General features: G+C 40.6%; 1 protein-coding gene and 1 pseudogene across 2 annotated transcripts; both read right to left on the minus strand.

Moving 5' to 3' along the window:
• Positions 1–409: 409 nt before the first annotated feature.
• Positions 410–5,859, minus strand: LOC115797358 (autotransporter adhesin BpaC-like). 2 transcript variants are annotated; one of them, XM_030753921.1, is made up of 5 exons: positions 5,747–5,859; positions 3,314–3,559; positions 3,034–3,093; positions 1,228–2,568; positions 410–1,110 (listed from the first exon to the last, which is right to left on the minus strand). In XM_030753921.1, exons 1-5 carry the CDS (start codon positions 5,751–5,753, stop codon positions 791–793), a joined length of 1,974 nt encoding a protein of 657 aa, XP_030609781.1. In that variant the 5' UTR covers positions 5,754–5,859; the 3' UTR covers positions 410–790. The 2 variants fall into 2 exon arrangements, with proteins under 2 accessions (XP_030609781.1, XP_030609780.1); XM_030753920.1 differs by having other exon boundaries at positions 410–2,568.
• A 513-nt stretch (positions 5,860–6,372) lies between these two features.
• On the minus strand, positions 6,373–9,946 carry LOC115797299 (myeloid-associated differentiation marker homolog; annotated as a pseudogene).
• Positions 9,947–11,742: the final 1,796 nt, after the last annotated feature.

Consider the following 11,742-nt stretch of genomic DNA (forward strand, 5'->3'; position numbering starts at 1 on the left):
GAACAGAGGTGATGGCTGAACAACACCAGCTGTCAGCCACCTACAACACAGTCTTATGATCTCTTCCCAGGTGCTTCAACCCCCACTCAGTATCTCACATGATGGTGGAGTAGGCAAGAGGTTCCACACTTTGACCCCGGTGGCGGTAATGATCTAAGCCGTGTTTTCACATCTTGACTTGTGATGACCCACATGATTAATAGTTGGCCAACAACAATAGGACCACCTCCAAAGGGACAGCCCATACAAGGGGTTAAATTCCTGGGACTCTGTCAGTGGTTTGAAGACTGAAGAAACTTCTTGGACGAGAGAAAATGTCTTCATGAACCTATAGAAGTCCAGTTGCTTTCTTATTAAGCACACAAGACAACCTTTGGTGTCAGTAAGGGGAAGAAATACACTAAAAATATAAGCGAAAATCCATTCATTTATTTTTAGATAATGTGCGTTTTTTTTTAATGTCAGAGTGATGTTGTAGATGAACAGTGAACTACATGAAAAACATGAAAGTTTACAGTGCAATCAGTGTGAAATGAATTATTTAATCAGTTATAAATGCTAGTCCCCCCCCCCCCGAAAATTTTTTTTAAAAGGAAGCATTGTGTTTGCCATTACAGAGTAGAGTGAAAAATCATGCACAGTTTGGATAGTTTAAAAACCTCTTATTTTTCAGACAGTGAATCATACAACCTTTAGCGCTATATCGCATATTCTGTATTTTTAATTCATGCGTGAGGTTATTCTTTAAATTAAGCCAGGCGCACACACACAGTAATCTGTTGTGTTCTAATTATATGACAACAAGAATAATAACAAGCAACAGTAACAGAAATAATAAGAAAAGGGTCCCAACAAATGGTACTTCGAGAAAAAACCATGACAGAAGCAATGAGTAGAAAACAAGCACCAGTAATACCACTCCAACACGCGGCTTTACCCAGTTTGTTACCCAGTTTATTGCTTTTTTTATTGTCAATCCCACCCCTATGGCTCCTCCAATGGCTATGGCTACCTTTCCCACAGAACCTGCTGCACTCCCAGCCCCTGCTGCACCTGCACCTGCTGCTGTTGCTTCTGCTGCTCCTGCTGCACCCCCAGCCCCTGCTGCACCTGCACCTGCTGCTGTTGCTGCACTGCCTGCAGCTACTGCACTGCCTTCAGCTGCTATACCTCCAGCTGTTACTGCACTGCATGCAGATGCAGCAGCGCCTGCAGCACCTGCTGCACCTGCTGCACCTGCAGCTACTATAAATCCTGCAGCTACTGCACCAACTGCTGGTGCTATACCGCCTGCAGCTTGTCTGTGACCTAATATTTTTTCTTCTTGTGACCTATCTTCTGCTTTTTCTTCTGTTTCTTTTGGACGTTGATCTTGTCCCGTTTCACATATGATTCCATGTTTGTTGCTGTCTTTTCCTTCTGTTTTTTCTTGAGATTCTTTTCCCGGTTCTCCTACTACTTCTGATGCAGCTTCTTCTTCTCTTTCCTCTTCTGTTTCTTTTGGACGTTGATTTTGTTCCTCTTCTCGTATGATTCCATCTTTGTCATCCTCATTTCCTTCTGTTTTTTCTTGAGATTCTTTTCTCAGTTCTCCTACTGTTTCTGGTGTAGCTTCTTCTTCTCTTTTTTCTTCTGTGTCTTTTGGACGTTGATCTTGTCCCGTTCCACATATGATTCCATCTTTGTCATCCTCATTTCCTTCTGTTTCTTCTGCTACTTCCTCACCTTTGTTTTCCTTTATTGTTTCTCCATCTTCTTTTGTGTTTTTTTCTGTGTCCCCTTTATTTGCTGTTTCTGATGCAGTTTCCTCTCCATTTTGTCCTTCTTTATCTGTTGTCTTGTTACTTTCCTCTGCTTCGTTTGTTGTTCCCTGGGTTAAAACTACAAAGGCTGGCCCAGAGAAAGCCTTTGCCACTGATTCTGCTGCAGGGCCTGTAAGTTTGATCAGCTCGTTAGTGTTACTGCAGGTGTCTCCTTGTGGCAACATCTTGCTGGTGTAGCACCTTCCTTTGTTTTCTTCAACTATCTGCTTTATTGTGTTGAGCAACTCTGCGACCTGGGACTGGTTGCTGATATTGTCACCCTGTTGTTTGTAATTATTAATGGTGTGGAATCGACTCTTGCACTTCTTCACCAGGTCACTCAGACATTTATTCTTATCTATGAAGTCTTGGATCTTCATTCCTTCTGAGTCATCCTGAGTAAAGACAACTGCAGCATATTTGAAAGCTTCCTCTGGGAAATATTGGCATATTTTCTCAATAACAGCCTCCTGCTGCTGCTCTGTGGATTTATCCACTTTGAGCACAATGAGAAAAGCATGAGGCCCAGGAGGAAACTCAGTGATACACCTCAGTATTTCAGGCTTCAGCTCCTCCTCTGATCTACCTGGGCTAAAGAGATCAGGAGTGTTGATCAGGGTGATCCTTCTTCCATGAACAGATTTGGACTCAGCTTGACATTCAGTGTTGTCACCCTTGAACACATCTTCTCCAAACATGGTGTTCGCTAGGCTGCTTTTCCCAGCTCTGGTGTCTCCAAGCAGGACAATCCTGTACATTTGTTGCACTGTAAGGAAGTGAAGTCAGAAAATTAATAAGAGTCTTTGATACTCTTATGCTGTAATACTGAGTTTGAAGATTAGATTTAAAAAAATACATAAATATGTCTACATGAGTCAAATCTTTAATTTATTAATTTAATCTTTAATAAATTTCCTTAATCTCCCTGATGGAATCTTCCTAAAGCGATTAATAAAGTTTTATCTAATCTAATCTAAACATCACTGAGCCGTCATTCATTAGTGAATACTTTGTCTGTTGATTAGAGGTTTGTGTTGGAAAAGAGCTGACTGTACACTGACAATGTGATTATAGGGAAAACATTACAAATTTAAGCATGCTCTCCTGGACTCCTTTATTGTATTCACAAAAAGAAAGCACAGGCTGAGGAGAGCACTGTGTTGTGCCAGGATAAGCTTGTTTCACTCAGGATTGTAGGGGAATCAGACTCATGTATCCTTAAATATGTTACCTTTGATGTACTTTTGAGCCCCAGCTGTTGTTCCTGCCATGACAATCATTGTTGGTGACTCTAGAAAAGAAAAATGAGTGAGAATAACAATAATAATATATGATTATTTGAATGAAAATATGAATAAGCACTGCTTATTCATATTATCACAAAAATAAAAATAAAAAGCTTACTGATGTCAGCTCACTTTATTTGCTGTATTACACAGAGAGGAAACGGGTAATGCTCTGCACAGATTATATTGGACAAATTGCTGTGTTTGTTTATTTATTGAGAATACCTGTCTGAGGTTTGATGTTGTCTGCAGTTCTTGGTGTCATTTCTCCTCTTCCAGCCTCATTTGCAGTGCACTCTTCCTCTTCTGCTTGTGTTGTTACTCCTTTTTCTTTCGTGCTTTTCTGCAGAACTTTAACACTTGGCCCAAAGAAAGCATGTTTCAAAGATCCAACTGCAGGACCTGTTAAGCTGATCCATACATGCTTGGAGATGCTTTCTCCAACTCTTTTTTCTTCCAGTAGGTTCATTCCTGGAGTTTCAAGAAGAGAGTGCATAATTAATGCATGGATGGGAAAGTCATTTATGGTGTTGTTGAAAATGCATAAATTGCTTAAATCACAAGAAGCAAGTAAAAACATCCACAAAATAATGATGGAGTTTACCAAAGAAAATTTTACCGGCTGCATCCTGTGCAGCCATAATAACCACCAGAGTAACATATCTGTTTTTATACTGCACGCCCAGTTTGTTTAACAAAGCATGACCAAATGCTCCAAAATTATAGCAGCGTTTCATTAAACATATTTTTTTTCAGATTTTTGGACCGCAATGAATCATATTCCTATGAGTTCATGTTTGTATTGCTGGCTATTGGAAAAATTGGAATAATTTTGAACCACAAAAATATAAAATATAAATGCAAAACTAAATTTGATCTAAAAATAATTTTAGAGATTTTCATCCAGACTATAACCGTCTGGGATAGTACTGAAGTCAAATCTGATTAACTATAGAGATCCTGGGGGGGTCAAACTGAACAGAACCGAATTCTCATTTCAGCTTTAGTGTCACTTTATTTGTAGCGCTAATAAGTAAATGTAGCATGCTAAAGTAGCAGACTTCAGTGGTAATGGAGACACATAATATAGGCTATGTCACGATCCTGGCCGATGGCCCGTGTCTTGTGTTCTTTTTGGTTATGTTTTGTTATCTCTGATTAGGTTTAGTTTTCTTTCGTGTAGATCTTCAGTTTGTTATGGTTTTTGAGTTTAGTCTGGATTTTGTATCCTGTTGTCTTCCTGCATCTTGGTGTTTCAGTGTCTGTTTGTTCCAGGTCTCTATTCTATTCCTCATGTTATGTTTAGGCTGCATTTGTGTCTGGTTTGTATACTTCCTGTTTTAGTTTGACAGTCCTGTGTTCCCTGTGTGTTTGAGTTTTGCTTCCTGTGTTTTCATTAGTATGATTTTGTCCACCTGTTCTCCCCAGCTGTTTCCTGTTATCCCTCATCCCTCTGTTGTCTGTTGTGTCCTCTGTCATGGAGGTGTGGATTTGTTCCTGGGTTTGTGTTAGTTTAAGTTGGTTATAATGCCGTTCCTTGTTTTATGTTTATCAACAATAAAGCCACCAAGGAATGGCATTGCATGGGGTGGCTACTCAGGAGGTAGAGCAGGTCACCCACTGATCGGAAGGTCGGCGGTTCGATTCCTGGCTGCTCCACGTTGCATGCCAAAGTATCGTTGGGCAAGATACTGAACCCCAAATTGCTCTCCAACGCAAGTGTTGAAGTGTGAATGTGTGTGAATGTTAGATAATAAAAAAGAGCTTAGCTTAGTTAATCATGGAAGTGCTTGTGTGAATGAGTAAATGTAAACATGTTGTATAAGTGCTTTGAGTGCTCAGACAGAGCAGAAAGTGCTATATAGGAACTAGTCCGTTTACCATTTAAGTTCAGTTTTGCCTCCAGATTTCTGCATTTGGGTCCAGCCTGCCTGCCACACTGCTCGCACATGACAGGCTACTTGTCAAATATCCAAGAATATTCATACCTTTTTTTTAATCAAGCTTTGTTAAATACCAAAAAAAAAGACATTTGCCAAGCCTGTTTTGTTGTTGTTTTCCCAATGTCTCAGATAGTGTGATGCGGCTGAAAATGTGCAGGATAAATACATACATGACTTTAATCCAGACTGTAACTGTCCAGGAGACTGGCTATATAGTAAACATACTGTGTTAAATAAATATAACTAAGTGTAAAAGTCTTGGACTCCCTTTTTTATTATTTTTTTTTAATAATTTCTGTTGAACGTCTACACTCATTAAAACAGCAGGCACCTCTGGGTGAAACTCAGAGGCCAAATTCTGTTCTACTAATGTTGGGCTGTGGCTCCATCTACAGGTTTCTGGAAAATGATGCAACATGATGTCATCATTTTTTCCGTTTGGTTTCATTTTTGGTCTCTTCAGTTCTCTTCTTTGCTGCTTTTGAACATTAACCAAACTGCCCTTTTAGATGAGAGGACACATAAACAGAACAAATATGTTTTAACACAATGAGTCATGCATCATAACTACAAAAGCACCACGAGGCTGCATGCGTGCCTTGGACTGGTATGTTACATGTATGATGTGTTTCAAAGGATAATTGATCTAAAATATGACTTTTCAAAGTGCACATGGTTGTTATGTCTGCAGAGGATTAAGGTTAAAAGAACTTACCAGGCATGTTTGAAGAAGATCAGAGAACAGCAGGGCTCGACGGCCGTTGTGTCTCTGCCGTTGTGTCTCTGCAGATGACCTGAGCTTACTTTCACTTGCTGTTAGAAACAGTGTGGCTGCCAGGGTGGGGAGAGGCGGGGGTTTCCGTTTGAGTGAAAACAAAAATGCAGTTGAATGTTTGTTCTCAGTAACTGAATTCTGCATTTACACAGAATAATTTAAACAGGTGTAAGAGTGAGAACTGATTGTGAGACGTTCTGTTTTCTGGCTTAGCATTGGTGGTGTTAATCTGCACTGGGAGTATTTTTTATAAGTACCATTCAAATGCAAGCATTCATGTTCACTGTGGCAGCTGTTTCAAGGGTCAAATCCCAGAATGACTCAGAATGTGTACTCTTTAAAAAATATTTTTAATGCAAATAAAGCATAACTAAGGATGTTCTTCCTCTACGCAGTGTCATTTAAGGGGAAATAAGTGCAGAATGAAAGCTTCTTGGCTCTAAGAAAACTTCCTGTTGTCTTTGATAGCTCATCTCGCTCATTCATACCGTTTCCTTTCCAAGTGAGTGACAAAGCCAAAGAGATTCTGATATATTTGTAAAACCTTTATTTGCCTAAACACCCATTTACAATATTTCCATTATTTCAAATGTTTCAATACTGATATGAAGATAAAACCTTATTAACAGAAGATAAAAAAAAAAAAAAAAAGATGATAAACAATCTTTCAGTTATGATGTGATGCAATGCAAGCGCTCAATTTTGCCACTCCCTTGTGCTCCAGTGTGCTGACTTGATTAGATTTTATAGAAATATTTTTTTGGCCACACCATTATGTGAAATCCCACACTTTGATAGCTGTTAGAGTTGTGTTACACACATAGTTTCACATTCGAGGTTAAATACTGTACGGCAGAAATCTGGTCACATTCAAATACATATTCACAGGCAAAACAGGCTTTTGAAATTTGGATCTTCATTGTATCAACAGCTCATCTAATTTCAGCATTTTAAAATGAAGAAACAAAAAGAAAAAGTTTTGTCTTCTTTTGGTTTTTCAGCATTAGCTACACTGCTCTGCAGAGCCACTCGTCACTGCGCCTCCCTTCTTCTCAGCCGCTGACAAACACTAATCTGGCGCTGTAGGCTAGGTCAGCAATGTAAAGCAGGAAATTGAGGGCAGTGAGCACAGCTGCAGCGATTGTTTTTGAGTCACTGTTTCTACTGTATTGCTTGTCAAACTGGAACACGGGCCAGATGATGGTGGCAGTCAAATACATGATCACCGCCAGGAGCCCGTATGCTGACAAGAACTTGGAGAACGGGATGGGGAGACAGCCGGTCCACTCTCCCACACACAGAACCACAATAGCCATGGAGAGGATGAAGCAGATGCAGTACACCGCCATGCACCACTTCAGTGCTGCATGGTGGCCATATGTCACGGGGTTGCTGATGAGGATGAAGATAATACAAGCCAAAAAGGTCTGGCACACTTTCAATAAGCCCGGAGCTGTAGCCATGTAACCTGCCACCTCTCCTGGCCTTTGCTTTAGACAGGCTCACCTCCACCATGTAGGCAACTGCCGCCAGGCAGGAAAAGACTGTGGAGACGATGCGATGGTCACGAACCTCACCGGAGGGTGATTGGTACTTGAGGAAGAAGACTGGGAAGATGATGGATGCAGAAAGGCAGAGGAGGGCAGCGTAGCAGGCGACAGTGATGGGGAAGTTGGACCAGGACACTGGCACCCGTGCCTGGAGGCCAAGCAGCTCTACCAGCAGGACCAGCAGAGTGCAGGCGAAGCTGAATGCCCAGCAGAAGATGCACCAGTCGGCCATGCTTCCTGAGTACTGCAAGTTTCCATGTGCTGCGACGGCACTGAATGCCACGCAGGTGAACAACAGGGCAGCTACACGTGCCCAGAGCAACTGGGAAGTAGGGACCACAATTAATGGCATGATGGGACGTTAGATTCTGTGAGGAGGTGAAAGCGACTTTAACAGTCCTGCAAGATTTGTGATGAGTCCTGTACTGAATGTCAGATCCTGCTTGTCCTGTACTCGGTGGACATTTGTCTCATATTCTGCAGAAAGAAAATAAAGACAATCAGAATAAAAAGAAGCAAATTGTGTTCAAATGCAATTGATGTACAGTACGTCTATGAAATGCATTAATTTTGACATTTTAATAGCTGAGTTTTTCAAAAATCTAACCTTTATCCACAGTCTTGTTTTCTGTTAAAATCACATGCTGTACTTATGCTATACTTATTTTGTTAATAGCCAAATGGCCTGCAACATCAAACTTACTGATGTAATTATTAAAAAGTTGCTGAGCACTGACTAACATGCCTGGCCTCTAATTTAAATTGCGTAAAGCCAAGGCATTGGTGAGGTTTGGCATTCATGCTGTGGCCTGCATATACAGGAAGCTGAGGCCTTGCCTGCTTGAGCTTCAAGGAATTGGAAAGTCCCTCATCGTAAACCAAAGTAGGAGTAGTGATTTCAGACTGCCGAGAGTTTGATGCTGGTTTGTTGTCCAAAGTGTGGCCGTTTAAGTGGATTTGGTTATATTTATACAGCACATTTCCTAAAACAATCTAGAAAAAAAAAAAAAAAAACTTCAGTATTTGTGTGTTCCACCTTCTATGAACAAATAGAAGTTGCATAGATGGTTTTTAATTTATGCAGGTGTTGACGATCAAAAGACAAAAGAGATGATTTAAAAAAAGAATTACATACGACATAAACAGACATAAATGCTGACATTGTTCTGCAGTTTGAGAAGAGACCTAATGAGACAGCCATTATGAATAAAAACAGTAAAATCTCATATTTGTCTTATGAATAATGACAGATGACATAGTTGTACTGATGATCTGAAGACAATTATTAGAATGAAGCAGATCTCTCACAGGACAAGCACACATATTAAAGTTTAAATACGTTTCCTATTCTATACAAAACAAAGCTTTGTGATATAAGATATATTAGCTTTATTATGCCAGTTGCTCCAAATTCTGCATTTTAGCCAAATCCCCCCATGTACAGTATTCATAAGACTGATAGAAAACAAAGAAATCTACGCAAAATCAATGCATTTACTTTTGGGAGATTTGGAAGATTAAGTAAGTAAGGAAACATCTCTTTTTCACTGCATGATTTTCTTTATATAAAAGCACAAAAACATCAGTTGCATTTCCCGGGTTATGGCGAATTTCACTTTTCTGATTCTGAGTGGGACTGCAGATAAACTCCAGCTCACCTTCCCCATCGATCACTTTCAGTAGCCATTAACTCGGTTTTCACACATCCTGTTGCACATAATGTAACTCATATAAAACAGGAAGAAACTCTGAAGGGCTAATAGCACGTCTTCAGGAAGTAGCACTTAATTGCTGAGGCTCAATGGAAATTAATCCAGCAGCTAGATTTATTTCGGTGTGCAATCTTTAAAAAAAAAAAAATAATTGATACCTATCTTTCAGCTTTCTGTTGAAATATGTCCGTTCAAACACATCATATGCATGCTGATCTAAGCTGAGATGCCCGGGTAATATTTCAGCTGCAGTGTGGTACATTTAAAACTAAAAAAAAACTGAAAAGCTGCGGTTGTGCGGTGTAGATTATGCGACCTCTGCTGCTGCTGACAGGAAAACCAGTTTGGGTTTACCCTTTTGGTTTGGTAGTGCGCATACCATGCATACCTTGGTCCTTAACGCAAAGAAGTCGAACGGTTAGTAGCTATAAAAAGCTTAAAAGTTCAAGGGGAGCAATGGGGGCAAAGAAAGTTTCTCACAAATATCAGGTTAAATCAAATTGTCTCCACGCTGCACGAAGAGGGTTTAGAAAGACATACACCAAACCAGAGGAGGGATTTTTACTTCTAAGAGTACATTCTGCCTAACAGACGCGTTTAACTGAGTAATTAGGAGGTTTTCCATGCCAGATAGCGGACACACCACGCCCCGGTGCTGAGCCATTGTAATCAGCCCTATTCTAAGAATAGACCACGATAAACTCTGGCTGCTAAGCTTTGCATAAAATCTTTAGGAGTAAAATCTTACCGATTTCTAGTCCAGGGGTTTTCTTTCATATTAATGTTTAAGCTTAAAGTTCCACTGCGCATCTCCTCAGTCATCCAACGATATCTCTGAAGCCTGAGTCCCACGCCCACGACTGGCCATATTTGGTAAAGTGCTAAACCTCTCGCAGCCAAGTAAGGCCGTCATAGTTCCTCCTCTCAGAGATGGCTTATAAATTACTTTAAAAAGGAAGGGGGCAGGGAAAAAGAAGTTCATGTTCCTGTTACACTACACAAGAAATGAAGGTTTTTTTAAAGGCAGATTTGTCATTTGTGTTTTGACGGTGTAACAGCATATGTTTACCCAAGTTAGAAAAAGAGGAACTGGAAGCGAAGGAGAGTCAACGGGCTCATCTGTTAGAGGCTAACTACTGAAAATTTTTCCTTAAGCAATTTTTAAAGGCTGAAGGCCTTCGTGACATTAGAAATATAGCGCAGATGCGTGAGGCATGATCGGGTATGGAAGCTTGTTTTCGTCACATAGATAAGAAGCCTAACTCGAAATTTTGCAAGCTTTCTGACAGACTGGAAGCAGCAGGTGAGGCTGAAGAGATTCACATCCAGTACGTATACTGGCATCCCCCCGCCAAAGGGATGTGTCCTCTTCTCTCCACTTTTCTTCCTCTACACAACTAACTGCACCTCCAAAAAAAAAAAAAAAAAAAAAAGTGCAGTCAGATCAACCTAGAAATGAATAAGCTGTGGAGATAACAGCTGGACTTCAGGAGGAGCATTTCCCCCTCTCACCTTACTCAGCAGCACCGCTGTGGAATCCTTCAGCTTTCCAGCACTGGCAGTCTCCCAAACTCTGAAGTGCGCGTCCACTTTTTAAAATCCAGATTCAGGAAACGGGCAGGCAACATCACTGCAGAGCCGTCACACCCTGGACACAACCCGTTCCAACAAGTCCCCTCTGGTAGGCGCTACAGAGCACTATAAAAAGGCGGACATCGTACACTGTCATTGCACAGGCTATCACTCTGATGAAGTCTTCCATACCTGCTGCTGAACCAAAGTGTGCTGTATATATTGCTTTGTTGTACATACAATACCGTCAAGTTCTCATCTGCATATTAACCAGTTATCCATCCCTTATTTATTCCAGCATGTTTGCGGTCTGCACATATAAATGTGCTATAAATGTTTGTTGTGTGTTGCTATTGCTTGTATTGTCGGTTTGCCTATTCGGTTTGTTATTGGAGCTTAAAAACAACACAATCAACAAAGTAATGGGTAGCAACCAAGAAGTACACCAAACCCGGTATAAGTCAAAAACATGCTATTTATTTAAAATAAAAATGAGCGCAGGGCAGAGGCAACAAAAACTAAAAACAGAGCTAAACCTGGAGTCCGGCCACATATTGCGTGCAGGTTTGAGCCTAGAGCATTTGTGTAAGACTGAAATGTGCACGGCTGCAGCGGCCCTACAGCCACAACTCCATGGCTCATTCCCTTGACACCAAATCTGCAAAATCCATTGTTGCTTTCTCCCATGTCCATCTGTGTCTGCTCTGTTAGGTCTCCTATGCTCCGTTTTTCTCTGTAACATCCGCTCCGCTTCATTCCCTCAGTCCTTTTTTTTTTTTTTTTTTTTTTTTCTCCTCCCGTGTCTTCCATCCTTTATATAAAGGTGACGGCAGGTGTTGTCCACGCCCTTAATTACGTGGCAGGAAGTAAGAATCCCACAAAAATAAAAGCATACAACACAAACATTAAAAAAAAAAAAAATGCAACAATAAAAACCAATGAAAACACACAGAACATTAAAACTCCACCACCATTCTTCCAGAAGCACATTTGTAAGATTAAGACTCTGTGCAGTTCTTCCACTCCAAATTCACTCATCCATGTCTTTATGTTGTTGGAACAGGAAGGGGCCATCCCCAAACTGGGAGCATTAAATTGTCGA

This window comes from Archocentrus centrarchus, chromosome 18, assembly GCF_007364275.1.
Source record: "Archocentrus centrarchus isolate MPI-CPG fArcCen1 chromosome 18, fArcCen1, whole genome shotgun sequence".
In the NCBI taxonomy this organism is placed as follows: Eukaryota; Metazoa; Chordata; class Actinopteri; order Cichliformes; family Cichlidae; genus Archocentrus; species Archocentrus centrarchus.

What these genes read in the sequence shown, in the direction of transcription:
- LOC115797358 (XM_030753920.1), bottom strand. An exon ending in CAACATCAAACCTCAGACAG is followed by an intron (nt 3,094 to 3,313) that starts GTATTCTCAATA and finishes TTTCTTTTCTAG; the next exon opens with AGTCACCAACAATGATTGTC. An exon ending in GGCTCAAAAGTACATCAAAG is followed by an intron (nt 2,569 to 3,033) that starts GTAACATATTTA and finishes ACTTCCTTACAG; the next exon opens with TGCAACAAATGTACAGGATT.